The sequence below is a fragment of the Mchenga conophoros genome, linkage group LG19 (genome assembly GCF_057382185.1).
Source record: "Mchenga conophoros isolate Kocher_MC1m ecotype Shallow Benthic linkage group LG19, M_conophoros_male_GT1.1, whole genome shotgun sequence".
In the NCBI taxonomy this organism is placed as follows: Eukaryota; Metazoa; Chordata; class Actinopteri; order Cichliformes; family Cichlidae; genus Mchenga; species Mchenga conophoros.
In genome coordinates, this window is record NC_140544.1 from 1,472,618 (window position 1) to 1,488,683 (window position 16,066).

Here is a 16,066-nt window from a genome sequence, read left to right on the forward strand (position 1 = left end):
GTGTACTCCAGAGATGCACCCAAGAAGTACTTCATCATAAGAATAAAGACCTACATTGTTAAGAAAAACATGATTTTTTTTTCATATTCATGTAATTTATATATAGCATAAAAAATAATATGGGCCATGTAGTCAAGCTAAGTGTACCTGCAAACATATGAGAGACCAGACAAAAAAATAAGGCATGAATACAATACAAACGTTGTTTTTTCTTTATTTTTTAAGTGTTTATTCACAGGTTTCTTAAGACTTTTGATAGAAGGGACAGTAGAGACCGATGGCCCTATAACAGTCCCAATAAAGGAGAAGAAGGAAACACTACAGCTGCTTTTCAATCAAGCTATCAGAAAAACATCAGCATGGGTGTTTGATAGTGGAAGCTGCAATCTTTAAAAAAATGGCTTAGCCCATTAGACCCATGTGCTTTTAAGGGCCCAGCCTAAGCAGCTCATCTATGGCTCTCACCCTTCTAAAGACTTTGTAGGTTACATTTTGTGAAACTAAGGGAGACAAAATATTTGCTGAGGTGACAGTGGAAGCACCGTCACTCATTGGTGTCATTATTGCATTTTTCTACACAGCGTTTTAATGCCAAGTTATTTTAATATTAATGTGACATCATGCTGAATGCAATATCATCTCACTGGGTCAGAGGTTGTTGGGAAATTGTCATGGGAACTTGGGTATTGATGGTGACTCGCTGTCTTGTTTGACACCGAATCATGCCTGTAATGGCTCTTCTGAACCTGCAAGAAAAGGCGATTTAAGTCCTTCTACACACCACCATCACTACACACTACAGACAGAAGTATACAGTATATAAAAATGTTAATGTGACACAGAAATATCCCACTTTATCCCACATATTGGTTTCTTATGCAAAAGTTTATTGGCACAGAAATATTAACTATTGTCATAGCATACTTAAGAGAGAACACTCACTTTTTGTTGGCAATGACGTAAATACAGGGATTATAAAAGGTGGAGGACTTGGCAAAGAGTGGAGCAATAATAGCCATTGGGGCAGGGATAGTCTTTGGGTCACTAAACGATGCCCACAGACACACCATGGAGTATGGAGACCAGGCAACCAGGAACATGACAATCATTACAATTGACACCTGTTAGCAACAAACAACAACAACATTATATAAAACATGCAAATTTACTCCATGTAGTATAAATTATGTATCCCATGTGGACCACAAACCACACGGGAGTCTATATTTTTCCTGAATTTCATGTTTATTATATAGAACTAAATTACTTTCCAATTTTGTAGAACACTGTGGTCTGAACTAAAGCTATAAATAACCATGGTAAAACAAAATGGTTAGCCTACCAAACTCGGAAAAAGTGTCAACGGTAATGTTGTCATATTGAACAACATAGATTGGATATTTGTTTAAAAAAAAAAACTAATGTCGACCAGAAGTATTCTTCTCTGTTTAAACATGCATTTGATAAATACAGATGCATGTGGCATTAACAAACAAAGCCTAAAACTGTGGCCCAGTTTCACCTTGGTGACATCCATTTGATCAGACCAATCCATGTTAATGCAGTCCAGGCAGTTGCTTGCTTTGTATCTCCTGACAGTGACTGTCACACTGTAGTAGCAGTAAAACATGACACACAGAGGAACCACAAAGTTCACAGCAATCACTGCCATAGTATAAGAAATAAAAGACCTGGGAAAGAAAAACACAGATAGTTATAAAGCATTCTCATACCAAGACATGCTAGATTTGTTTTATCTCAGCTAAGCAATGACATATTAACATTTTAAACAGGGTTTTAAATCATAATATTCAAATTCCGTTATATTGAATGCAAACATGCTTACAATGTAAGTGAAAAAAATAAACAGTTCAGAGAAAAACTATTTGCCCCCTTCCTGATTATTTTTTGTGTCATGGTTCAGTTCAGTAAGGTCACCTGTTGATGCAAAAGGTGAAAAAGGTAGGGCAGCCTACAGGTGACGAGAGCAAATGGTACAGCAGGCTGCATGATGATCATGATGCACGGTGTAAAGAACTTTTTGCTATATAAGGGAGCTAACGAGCATCATCCCTCATCTAAACCAAGTGAGTTCCACCCTGAGGAGGATTAACACCAACAGAGCTACAGGACCAGATAAGGAGGAAGGCAGGACTTTGAAAGCATGCACTGACCAACTGACAGGATTTTCCTGAAAAGGATGCATCAGAGGATGCCGTCGCATTAGCACTGTACTGAGCCCTGACCCACTTCGAACATTCCAGCTCTTATACTACGATGTTGGTTCTGAAGCCTTATAACCTGGGTGTGCCAACATCGCTGTGCCACTGGATCAGGGACTTCCTCTCGAACAGGCCTCAGATGATGAGAATAGAGAGCTGGACATCTTCCACACTGGTCTTGAACAGAGGCACACCACAGGGTTGTGTGCTCAGTCCAGCCTTATTCATTCTGTTCACTCACGATTGTTCTGCCATTAATTTCACTAACATAGTCATTAACTTTTTGGATGATACCACTGTGGTGGGTCTCATATCAGACAATGATGAGACTCACTATAGAGAGGAGATCCAACACCTGACACAGTGGTTCTTAGATAACAACAGCATCAAGGTCCTGGGTCTCCACATAACATCTAACCTGAGCTGGTCGCTGAACACATCACACCTGGTGAAGAAAGCCCAACAAAGGTACTTCTTCCTCGGGGAGCTAAAATGGATCACACGCTCTTCTTGGCTGCTTGTGAATTTCTACAGAGCCACAATAGAAAGCACCTTCTATCTTAGTATAACTGTATGGTATGGCAGTAGCACAGCACAAGACAGAAAAACTGGCCTGGGAGGTGAAAACAGCACAGGGGATTGTGGAAAGTCCACTCCCACATCTGGACTTGGTATATGCTGGATGAATCCAGAAGAAGGCCAGATGTATCGCTGCAGACGGTGGTGTCTGCAGCGATACATCTGGCCTTCTTGCCACCTTGGCAAAGGACTATGTATACTGCTTTCTTCTCTGGAAAGCAGTACAGAAACATACAAACATGCACCACCAGACTGAGAGACAGCTTCTTCAACAGAGCTGTGAAATGCATTTAAATTCTGTCTGTGTTGGGCTGTCTATCATTCAAGCTCACGTCCTCTACCAGAGGCCTGGAGCTTGAGGGTCTTGCGCAGTGTTGCTGTTCCTAGAACTGCGCTCTTCTGGGGGGAGATGTTGGTAGTTGTTTCTAGGATCTGCTGGAGCCACTTGCCTAGCTTGGGGGTCACTGCACCGAGCACTCTGATTACCACTGGGACCACTGTCCCCTTCACCTTCCGCATCTTCACGAGCTCTTCTCTGAGCCCTTGGTGCTTCTCCAGCTTCTCGTGTTTCTTCTTCCTGATGTTGGTGTCATTCGGTATTGCTACTTCTATCACTACGCCGTCTTCCTCTGCTTGTCCACCACTACTATGTCTGGTTGGTTAGCCATCACCATTTTGCCCATCTGTATCAAGAAGTCCCACAGGATTTTAGCTCGGTCATTCTCAACCACTCTAGGGGGCATCTGCCATTTAGACCTCGGGACTTCCAGGCCATACTCAACACAGATGTTTCTGTACACTATGTTGGCCACTTGGTTATGGCGTTCCATGTATGCCCTGCCTGCTGGCATCTTGTACCCTGCTGTTATGTCTCAGGGGCATCTTTACACAGCCTGCACCTGGAGTCTTGCCTGGTGTGGTAGACCCCAGCCTCTATAGATCTTGTGCTCAGAACTTGTTCCTGTGCTTCCATGATTAGTGCCACTGCACTGTCTTTCAATCCAGCTTTGTCAACTTCTCAATGTCTCCTCTATCTGCCGGCGGTACATACCGTGCAGGGGCCTATTCTTCCATGATCATTCCTCCTCTTCCTCCTCTTTCTTGGGTTTCTGCTGCCTGAGGTATTCACTGAACATGCGGTTGGTTGGGGCCATCTTACTGGATTCATGGATGTTTGTTATCTCATCCTGGACTGTGGTGCTGACACTCACAGTCTCTGGCTTCCTTCTTTCCGCTTAGTGTACAGCCTCAGGGTGCTGGACTGGAACCATTCATGGTCAGGGCTTCCTGGTCTTGATGTCAGGGGCTACTATCTCCTTCTTTGGCTGGCTTATTATCCCAGCAAGGTACTTGATCAGGTACCTTTCCTCTCTTTGTTATCATCCGACTATACTTCTCCAGTCCGAATGACATTCCGATATCATTGCTGTATATCCTGGTGGTGTGGATCAGTGAATCAATGTCTAGTTCACTCTTGGCATACAGCTTGATGTCATGCATGTAGAGGAGGTGGCTGACAATTGCTCCATTCTGTAGTTGGTATCCATAGTCAGTCCTGTCACTGATTTCACTGAGAAGATTCAGGCCTACGTAGAACAGCAGTGGGGACTGTTAAGAAGAAAATATCTGAAGTGTCTCAATGCTTATATTAATAAGTGTCATATAATTATATAGTGTAGTATTGAATGGGCATGGCCCTGATAATAAAGGCATTAGACTACATGTCCTTTAGTGGTAGAATGTTGGAGACTCTCACCCACGTTTGTCTGCAGAAGCTGATAACATGGAACCATCTGCCAGTGGAAATTTACTAGAAGGGAGTAAGGCAAGGTCACAGCCTCGCCGGAGCTGAGAAAAGATGTTTTGCAGCTAATGGACAAAAACCTCTGAGTACGCTATGCAACGTGACTACTTAATGCTTGTGTAACACTAGTTTAGACTAGAGTGGGACAGCCTGTAATAAAATTGTTAGGCATTTCGAGATTCGCAGCAGCATGTCATGCAGGACGCATCTCCCTTCCGGAAGTGTAAAATGGTCTATTGAGCAGTGTGTTGTCTTCCATCAGATGGCTTTGAGGAATCACAAGAACTTGGTGAAGTGTCGATATTTAACAGGACAGAGCATCTCCTTGGTACATCCCACACTTGATGGCGACCTGTGCTATGGACTTGTAGTTGGCCTCTAGTGTTGTGTGTCACATCCCCATTGAGTTGCTGATCAAGGCTCTTAGGGTCCTGGTGATCTTGTACAATTCTGGGCACTTAAGGATCCAGGTGTGGGGCATCCAGTCAAAGGCCTTCTTGTAATCAATCCAGGTTGGTCAGCCTAGTCTTGCACTCTCAGGCGACTGCTCTGTCTACCAGTGGCTGGGGTTTCGCTCCTCTGGTATTGTTTCCAACGCCTTTCTGTGCCCCACTCGTGTATTGAGCCATGTACTTATTCATCTTAGCCACTATGACACCTGACACGAGCTGTCTTGCGGTTATTGGCCGGTGGTTGGACGGAACCGGTCCCTTCCGGGGGTCCTTGAGGATCAGGACTGTCAGGCCTTCTGTTAGCCATTCTGGGTGTCTCTCGTCAACTAGCAGCTGGTTCATTTGTGCTGCCAGGCGCTTGTGGAGTGCAGTCAGTTTCTTCAGCCAGTAGGCGTGAACCATGTCGGGGCCTGGTGCTGTCCAACTCTTCATACTGGAGACCCTGTCTTGGATGTCTGCTACTGTGATGGTTACTGGACCCTATTCACCGGAGGTAGCTGTAGTCTGCCCTCAGATCCACTAGCTACTGAGCATTGCCGTTATGGGTTGTGTCCTTCTCCCATATGCTCTTGCAGTATTGCTCCATCTCCAGTCTTGGTGGTGATGTTCTCATATTGTTCCTCTGCCACTGTGAGTACACCTTGGCTGGTTCTGTGGAGAACAGCAGGTTTATTCTCCTGCCTTCGATCTCCCTGGAGTATCTCTTCAAGTAGCTGGCCAAGGCTGTGAGTTTTTTCGCCGGCATTTTCCAAGGCCTCAGGTATGTACAGCTTGCTGTACTTCTTCGGCACCTTCTTTGTTGCACCTTTCTGCAGCTTTGATCTTGGCCTCTAGTCTCCTTCCCCATGAAGGGTACTTTTAACTTGTAGCCAAGCTTCTCACTGAGCACTGCTGCCATAGTATAGATCATCTGGTTACTCTTGGTAATGGTGTCGGTAAGTATCTTCCGTAGTGCTGCATTTGCATCATCTAGTAGCTCTTCTGAGGGTACTTCACTTAATCTTGGTAACCGGCTACGGAGGATCCAGGTTTCAAGCTTTACCATGATCCTATCTTTCAGGTCAGTTCTTCTCGCACTCAAAGATCCTTCCTCTTGGTACCCAATCTCTGGTGTGGGTGATGATGATGACATCTCCTCCCTGACCTGTCGTCCTGGCTCCCCCTTGCCATAGCATGTGTGTTGTACCTCGTGAGAGTAGTCCCTTCTTCCGAATGTTGGAACACTGAGTTACTAGTTGTTTTGCTGTCAGCATATAGTTAGTGTCTGTTCCAAACATAACCATATTTGACTGATCTGGATAGGCCATGTGCCAGGCCAAGTTGGAATGCCGGAAAACCAAGCTGGAGCATTATTTAGGAGTGAGCCCTAGCACCATCTCCAAATTAAAGGTCAAGTTCCATTTAAAGGGAAATGTCAGACAGGCCACAAAGTGGGCATCCCAAGAAGATGAGACCAAAAAAGACAGTTTCCTTAACCTGTCACCACTTAAAAGACAGCATACAGTCAATCTCCAGTCTCATGTGACGCCCAGGAGGCCCTTCACAATCAGACCTGTTTATGCTGGTGCTGACAACATGTGTACTGTAAGCTGAACATGTGGAGAAACATCATGTTCAGTGGTACAGTTTTGGCCTACTGCGTCTGGACTGTAGGGTCAAATTGTGGAGAGGACACAGAAAATGCTATGGTAATTGCTTAACCAAAAGGCTGAAAGCTTTTGTCGTTACTGGAGGCCATTTCAGTGGAGTGAGATCTTAAAATAAGATTCTGCAACCAGTGACATTCCCATATCTCCACAGTCTAGGACAAAACTGTAGTCTACAAGATGACAATGCTTGACCCAACAGAGTGCAGTTTAAGCCTCCAGAATTTGAGGCTAAAGATGATGCACCTGCCTGCAAGCCTGACCTGGGATTTCTGTCCTTGATCATTGCTGCACCCAATCATGCAGCAGAATATAGGCATTATGAGGGGGGAAATAGTGATAATTTCTATGTATACTATGTATCAGTGAATTTACGTGACCGCTACCACTTATCCAATATGGCAGACAGTTGTTGAGCAACGTGTGCATGATGTTATGTGCAAAACCGCTATATAGTGTCAAATCACCAAAACATTACCTTTGCATCTTGTGATAGTAGAAACACCAATGGCTTTAATTGGGTGGACTGTTTGGGCTATTGAAAAAAAACCTGAGCTAATGGAGAGGCAAATATCTGTTCAAACTCTTTTTTAGTAGCTTTTTATCCAAAATATCAAGTACATTATCCCTTAAAGACTCACGCATCATTCTGTCTCCAGTTGATGGTACATGTAGCTCCAGTGGGGTCAGGGGCATAGCCAGCCCAGCCAACAATTGGCATGGAGCACCAGAACACAGCATTCAGCCATGCTGCCAGAATAAGAAGACTGTATGATCGTACCGTCATTTTCTCACCTGGAGAGAGAAATGATGTATAGAAAAAATGAAGGTCAGGAAAGTGCGACAATAAAGTCATTTTGAATTTAATGAGCGATTGTAGTTAGCGCTACAATCGCTCCATAACTAAGAAAGTAAGCACTTTTTTAGGCTGCAGATAGTTGAATAAATGTTTAATAGAGATTAGCAAACTGTTGATTTTTAAGTACAACCACAATTCCACAAAAGCTGGGATAGTGCATAAATATCAGAATCAGAATCAGAAAGGGTTTTATTGCCAAATGTTGAGCAGGTTTACAACATTAGGAAATCGCTGCGATGCTTCAGTGCAAACATACTGTTATAAATTAAGCTTAAATAGACATGAAAATAAAAATGAGAATAAGAATTAAAAGTACTAAGTAGATAGATAGATATATACATGATATATACATGAGTGCAGGTGGTGATCAGTGCCAAACATGGAATGATGCAGTGAACACAGCGTAGGGTCATGTGTTAGTGGTGGGAACAGTCATACGGTTATTGTTCATGTGTCCGACAGCAGAGGGGAAGAAACTGTTCTTATGGCGAGAGGTTCTGGTGCGAATGGACCGGAGCCTCCTGCCTGAGGGGAGCAGGTCAAACAGACTGTGTCCAGGGTGAGAAGGGTCAGCTGAGATCCGGGCTGCACGCCCCAGTGTCCTGGAGGTGTACAGGTCCTGCAGAGATGGGAGTCTGCAGCCAATCACCTTCTCAGCAGAGCGCACAACACGCTGCAGTCTCTGTTTGTCCCTGATAGTGGCTCCAGCGTACCACACGGTGATGGAGGAGGTGAGGATGGACTCGATGATTGCGGTGTAGAACTGCATCATCGTCCGTGTTGGCAGGTTGAATTTCTTCAGCTGCCTCAGAAAGTACATCCTCTGCTGGGCTTTCTTAATGATGGAGGTGATGGTGATAAATATAAATAAATAAACAAAACCTTGCAGTTGTCCATTTTCCCTAGTTCTCACACATGACGTTTGAAGAAAAACATTTTCCCTAATATGTCCCACCCACTAACAGGAGCCATGATGAACAGATAATTTGTATTATTAACTTTACCTGTGAGTGGTCATAATGTCATTTCTAATAGTCCAATGTGGTGGTCCAATGTAGAATTCTAGCTGCTCAAGTATCCTGGCTCTTTGTTACATTTGTCATTTCACAAGGCACCAATCATAGCTCTGCATAAGGAGTAGCCAAATGCAGATTCTTAAGGCAACTGAATAATCTGATATGTACCTTTATTCAACTGGCAGAAGAGTCCAAAATCCTAATAACACGGTCCATACAGGAATCTAATAATGTGGGCAGGGAAGACACAGGGAGCAAAAACAGACACTTGAGGGCAATTAGAGAACATGAACACAACTGGGGTGAACAGGTGAACAGAAACTAGGTAATGAGACTAGGAGGAGCTATAATGAAATGCAAAGCACCACAGACACCAAAGCACCAAAATAAAACAACTAATACAAACGTTAGATATACACCTACACACACTAAGGGAAACACTGGAACTGAAACGTCACTATCTGCGCCTACATGCATATACTCTTTATAGAATATATCAGCAGTCTGCTAAACTGCATACTGCTGATATTGTTTTAAACAACAACAACAACAAAAACAAAAACCCGTCCAGAAGTTGTAGCAAACTGAATTATGGTCTGAATGCTTGGTTGTGCCAAACACAGTTTCTTTCCCAAGAGGTGGGGGACACCCGCCCAACTCCCTGTATATCCTTTAAAGAGGACATGAAACACTAAACATATAAAAGCTAATTTACATCATGAGCCCTGCTCTCAAGAACTGACATAGATGCAACACTGTCTCTGAAGCTGGGTTTAAGAAATAAGAGCCAAAACAATTCAGACCTGTTGCACTGACTTCACGCCTGATGAAGACCATGGAGAGGATCATACTTCACCACCTTCACCCACTAGTCAGGAGAGACCTAGACCCACTGCAGTTTGCCTACCAGCTGAACATCAGGGTGGATGATGCTGCTGCATCGGGCCTTCTCTCATCTGGAGGGCACTAGGTGCACTGTGAGAGTCATGTTTTTTGATTTCTCCAGTGCCTTCAACACAATCCAGCCCTCAGTGCTAATGGGGAAGCTGCAGGGAGAGTAGACCATCAGCTATCCTAGTGGATTATTGACTACCTGAGGCTGTGGGCCTGTGTGTCTGAGGTGGTAGTCTGTAGCAAGGGGGCCCCACAAGGAACAGTGCTCGCCCCTTTCCTCATCACCCTGTACACTGCAGACTTCAGTTAGCATTACAAGTAACGGCGTTACTAACGGCGTTACTTTTCAGTAACGACTAATCTAACTAATTACCATTTCTATCGTTACAACGCCGTCAAACCCACCCACCACTTTAATCGCACTTTAGATCTCGTTCTGACATATTGGCATAGAAACTGAACTAACAGTATTTCCTAAAACAAAAAACCCTCTTTTTCAGATCATTTCTTATTAACATTTAAATATACCACAACAGATTACAAAGCAGTGGTTAACACGATTATTAGAGTACATGTCTTTCTGAAAGTGCTGTAACTAAGCCATTCTAGTCACATAGAGGTCGATTATCTTGTTAATAGTATTACATCTAGGGATGGGTATCGAAAACCGGTTCTTGTTGAGAACCGGTTCCCACTGTTTCAATTCCTTGGAATCGTTTGCCACTTTTAAAAACGATTCCCTTATCGATTCCAGTCGCCCCGAATGACGTCATCACGTTGAGTAGCGTCTTTTACCCAGTAGGAAACACGGCGCCTGAGCACTGCGGTCAAGTGAGCCCTCACTTACGAAGTCGCAGTCAAGCTAGCCGCCCCGCCAGCCGCACCGAAAATGTGGTTGCACTACTCTTACGTATATTACGGTATGGGTGAAAACCGGCTTAGAAACGCAGTGTTTTCTGTCCTGACACTATTTTACTTCACAATCCACTCCCATTTTTAGTGTATCTCCACTTTCCCCCCTGTGATCCACAGCCCAAATTACTGTATGATTCAGAGAAAATTAACAATAAAATTTACCCAATTTACTCAACTATACTTTTAATGTCCTCATCTTTGACCTCAGATTACAGGAAAACTGTAAGAGGTGACGCAGATATTTCACTGGATTATGACTCTGGGTGACCCCCACTCTGCACCCTGTGATCCACAGCCAAAATTACTGTACGGATTTTGAGAAAATTCATAGCAAAATCTTCCCATTGTGCTTTACTGTACTCCACATATTAACATCTTTGAGCTCCGATTACAGGAAAATTGTAAGAGGTGACGCAGATATTTCACTGGATTATGACTCTAGGCTGTCGCCACTCTTCACCCTGTGATCCACAGCCAAAATTACTGTACGGATTTTGAGAAAATTGATAGTAAACTTTGCACAATTTACTCTACTGTACTCTATATATTCTCATCTTTGAGCTTAGATTACAGGAAAACTGTAAGAGGTGACGCAGATATCTCACTGGATTATGACTCTGGGTGACCCCCACTCTGCACCCTGTGATCCACAACAAAAATTACTGTATGGATTTTGAGAAAATTCATAGCAAAATCTTCCCATTTTGCTTTACTGTACTTTATACATTGACATCTTTGAGCTCCGATTACAGGAAAACTGTAAGAGGTGACGCAGATATTTCACTGGGTTATGAATCTAGGCTGTCGCCACTCTTCACCCTGTCATCCACAGCCAAAATTACTGTACAGTTTTTGAGAAAATTGATAGTAAACTTTGCACAATTTACTGTACTATACTCTATATATTCTCATCTTTAAGCTCAGATTACAGAAAAACTGTAAGAGGTGATGCAGATATTTCACTGGATTATGAATCTAGGCCATCTCCACTCTGCACCCTGTGATCCACAGCCAAAATTACTGTACGGTTTTTGGGAAAATCCATAGTAAATATGCACAATTTACTCTACTGTACTTTTAATATCCTCGTCTTTAACCTCAGGTTACAGGAAAACTGTAAGAGGTGACGCAGATATTTCACTGGATTATGACTCTGGGTGACCCCCACTCTGCACCCTGTGATCCACAGCAAAAATTACTGTACGGATTTTGAGAAAATTGATAGTAAACTTTGCACAATTTACTGTACTATACTCTATATATTCTCATTTTTGAGCTCAGATTACAGGAAAACTGTAAGAGGTGACGCAGATATCTCACTGGATTCTGACTCTGGGTGACCCCCACTCTGCATGCTGTGATCCACAGCCAAAATTACTGTACAGTTTTTGAGAAAATTGATAGTAAAATCTTCCCATTTTGCTTTACTGTACTCTACATATTGACATCTTTGGCCTCAGATTACAGGAAAACTATAAGAGGTGACGCAGATATCTCACTGTATTCTGACTCTAGGCTGTCGCCACTCTTCACCCTGTGATCCACAGCCAAAATTACTGTACGGTTTTTGAGAAAATTGATAGTAAACTTTGCACAATTTACTCTACTGTACTTTTAATATCCTCGTCTTTAACCTCAGATTACAGGAAAACTGTAAGAGGTGACGCAGATATTTCACTGGATTATGACTCTGGGTGACCCCCACTCTGCACCCTGTGATCCACAGCCAAAATTACTGTACGGATTTTGAGAAAATTGATAGTAAACTTTGCACAATTTACTCTACTGTACTCTATATATTCTCATCTTTGATCTTAGATTACAGGAAAACTGTAAGAGGTGACGCAGATATCTCACTGGATTATGACTCTGGGTGACCCCCACTCTGCACCCTGTGATCCACAGCCAAAATTACTGTACGGATTTCTGATGAAATTAAATCCTATTCCATTACCAAACAAAATGAGTTCATTGAAGTATTTGCTTAACTACAAGAAATGTCTTTCCACACACAATTTAAATTTTTCAAAATGTCATTCACACACCACCTCAAGTATCAACTTCAGTTTTAGACATTATTTATTCAGTGCTTAATCACAACAATAGTCAACTTAAGGTACTTACATAATAAGTTAAACCTTACAATAATACATACAGAGAAAAACCCAACAATCATATGACCCCCTATGAGCAACAGTGGGAAGGAAAAACTCCCTTTTAACAGGAAGAAACCTCCGGCAGAACCAGGCTCAGGGAGGGGCGGCCATCTGCCTCAACCGGTCAGGGTGAGAAATTACATTTCTCAGATTACTGATTTCTCATATTACTACTACACAGTTTAGATACACTCAACAAAAATATAAACGCAACACTTTTGTTTTTGCTCCCATTCCCCATGGGATGGACATAGAGACCGAAAATTCATTCCAGATACACAATATAACCATCCCTCCCAAACAGTGGTCACAAATCAGTCCAAATGTGTGGTAGTGGGCACATCTGCCATATTGAGATAATCCATCCCACCTCACAGGTGTGCCACATCAGGATGCTGATCTGACATCATGAGTAGTGCACAGGTGTACCTCAGACTGCCCACAACAAAAGGCCACCCTGGAATGTGCAGTTTTGTCTCACAGCAAAATGCCACAGATGCCACAAGCAATGAGGGAGCGTGCAATTGGCATGCTGACAGCAGGAATGTCAACCAGATCTGTCGCCCGTGCATTGAATGTTCATTTCTCAACCATAAGCCGTCTCCAGGCGTTTCAGAGAATATGGCAGCACATCCAACCGGCCTCACAACCGCAGACCTTGTGTAACCACACCAGCCCAGGACCTCCACATCCAGCAGGTTCACCTCCAAGATCGTCTGAGACCAGCCACCCAGACAGCTGCTGGAACAATTGGTTTGCACAACCAAACAATTTCTGCACAAACTGTCAGAAACCGTCTCAGGGACGCTCAACTGCATGCCCGTCGTCCTCATCGGGGTCTTGACCTGACTCCAGCTCGTCGCCGTAACAGACTTGTGTGGGCAAATGCTCACATTCGATGGCGTCTGGCACGTTGGAGAGGTGTGCGCTTCACGGATGAATCATGGTTCACATTGTTCAGGGCAGATGGCAGCTGAGAATGTCCCAGTTCTTGCATGGCCAGCATACTCACCGGACATGTCACCCATTGAGCATGTTCGGGATGTGCTTGACCGGCGTATACGACAGCGTGTACCAGTTCCCACGAATATCCAACAACCTCGCACAGCCATTGAAGTGGAGTGGACCAACATTCCACAGGCCACAATTGACAATCTGATAGACTCCATGCGACGATGTGTTGCACTGCATAAGGCAAATGGTGGTCACACCAGATACTGACCGGTTCTGGGTCCCCAGACCCCCAATAGCGCAAAAAACTGCACATTCCAGGGTGGCCTTTTGTTGTGGGCAGTCTGAGGTACACCTGTGCACTACTCATGATGTCAGATCAGCATCCTGATGTGGCACACCTGTGAGGTGGGATGGATTATCTCAATATAGCAGATGTGCCCACTACCACACATTTGGACTGATTTGTGACCACTGTTTGGGAGGGATGGTTATATTGTGTATCTGGAATGAATTTTCGGTCTCTATGTCCATCCCATGGGGAATGGGAGCAAAAACAAAAGTGTTGCGTTTATATTTTTGTTGAGTGTATCTAAACTGTGTAGTAGTAATATGAGAAATCAGTAATCTGAGAAATGTAATTTCTCACCCTGACCGGTTGAGGCAGATGGCCGCCCCTCCCTGAGCCTGGTTCTGCCGGAGGTTTCTTCCTGTTAAAAGGGAGTTTTTCCTTCCCACTGTTGCTCATAGGGGGTCATATGATTGTTGGGTTTTTCTCTGTATGTATTATTGTAAGGTTTAACTTATTATGTAAGTGCCTTAAGTTGACTATTGTTGTGATTAAGCACTGAATAAATAATGTCTAAAACTGAAGTTGATACTTGAGGTGGTGTGTGAATGACATTTTGAAAAATTTAAATTGTGTGTGGAAAGACATTTCTTGTAGTTAAGCAAATACTTCAATGAACTCATTTTGTTTGGTAATGGAATAGGATTTAATTTCATCAGAAATCCGTACAGTAATTTTGGCTGTGGATCACAGGGTGCAGAGTGGGGGTCACCCAGAGTCATAATCCAGTGAAATATCTGCGTCACCTCTTACAGTTTTCCTGTAATCTGAGGTCAAAGATGAGAATATTAAAAGTACAGTAGAGTAAATTGTGCAAAGTTTACTATCAATTTTCTCAAAAACCATACAGTAATTTTGGCTGTGGATCACAGGGTGAAGAGTGGCGACAGCCTAGAGTCATAATCCAGTGAGATATCTGCGTCACCTCTTACAGTTTTCCTGTAATCTGAGCTCAAAGATGTCAATATATAAAGTACAGTAGAGTAAATTGTGCAAAGTTTACTATCAATTTTCTCAAAATCCATACAGTAATTTTGGCTGTGGATCACAGGGTGAAGAGTGGCGACAGCCTAGAGTCAGAATACAGTGAGATATCTGCGTCACCTCTTATAGTTTTCCTGTAATCTGAGGCCAAAGATGTCAATATGTAGAGTACAGTAAAGCAAAATGGGAAGATTTTGCTATGAATTTTCTCAAAATCCGTACAGTAATTTTTGCTGTGGATCACAGGGTGCAGAGTGGGGGTCACCCAGAGTCAGAATCCAGTGAAATATCTGTGTCACCTCTTATAGTTTTCCTGTAATCTGAGCTCAAAGATGTTAATATGTGGAGTACAGTAAAGCAAAATGGGAAGATTTTACTATCAATTTTCTCAAAAACCGTACAGTAATTTTGGCTGTGGATCACAGGGTGCAGAGTGGCGACAGCCTAGATTCATAATCCAGTGAAATATCTGCGTCACCTCTTACAGTTTTCCTGTAATCTGAGCTCAAAGATGAGAATATATAGAGTATAGTACAGTAAATTGTGCAAAGTTTACTATCAATTTTCTAAAAATCCGTACAGTAATTTGGGCTGTGGATAACAGGGTGAAGAGTGGGGGTCCCCCAGAGTCATAATCCAGTGAGATATCTGTGTCACCTCTTACAGTTTTCCTGTAATCGGAGCTCAAAGTTGTCAATATGTAGAGTACAGTAAAGCAAAATGGGAAGATTTTACCATGAATTTTCTCAAAAACTGTACAGTAATTTTGGCTGTGGATGACAGGGTGAAGAGTGGCGACAGCCTAGATTCAGAATCCAGTGAAATATCTGCGTCACCTCTTATGGTTTTCCTGTAATCTGAGCTCAAAGATGAGAATATATAGAGTATAGTACAGTAAATTGTGCAAAGTTTACTATCAATTTTCTAAAAATCCGTACAGTAATTTGGGCTGTGGATCACAGGGTGCAGAGTGGGGGTCCCCCAGAGTCAGAATCCAGTGAAATATCTGCGTCACCTCTTACAGTTTTCCTGTAATCGGAGCTCAAAGATGTCAATATGTAGAGTACAGTGAAGCAAAATGGGAAGATTTTAATATCAATTTTCTCAAAATCCGTACAGTAATTTTTGCTGTGGATCACAGGGTGCAGAGTGGGGGTCACCCAGAGTCAGAATCCAGTGAAATATCTGCGTCACCTCTTTCAGTTTTCCTGTAATCTGAGCTCAAAGATGAGGACATTA

The 16,066-nt window shown here is 43.1% G+C and overlaps 1 protein-coding gene across 1 annotated transcript in view; it reads right to left on the reverse strand.

Annotated features, from left to right (window-relative positions):
* Nucleotides 1-240: 240 nt before the first annotated feature.
* rrh (retinal pigment epithelium-derived rhodopsin homolog) overlaps nucleotides 241-16,066 on the reverse strand; it is a 28,793-nt gene continuing 12,967 nt past the window's right edge. Inside the window, exons 4-7 of the mRNA XM_085258146.1 lie at nucleotides 7,345-7,498; nucleotides 1,523-1,691; nucleotides 943-1,121; nucleotides 241-746 (exon numbers count right to left, since the gene is read on the reverse strand). Of these exons, the coding sequence (XP_085114272.1) occupies nucleotides 641-746; nucleotides 943-1,121; nucleotides 1,523-1,691; nucleotides 7,345-7,498 (608 nt within the window). The 3' untranslated portion in view covers nucleotides 241-640. The remainder of the gene's footprint in view (nucleotides 747-942; nucleotides 1,122-1,522; nucleotides 1,692-7,344; nucleotides 7,499-16,066) is intronic.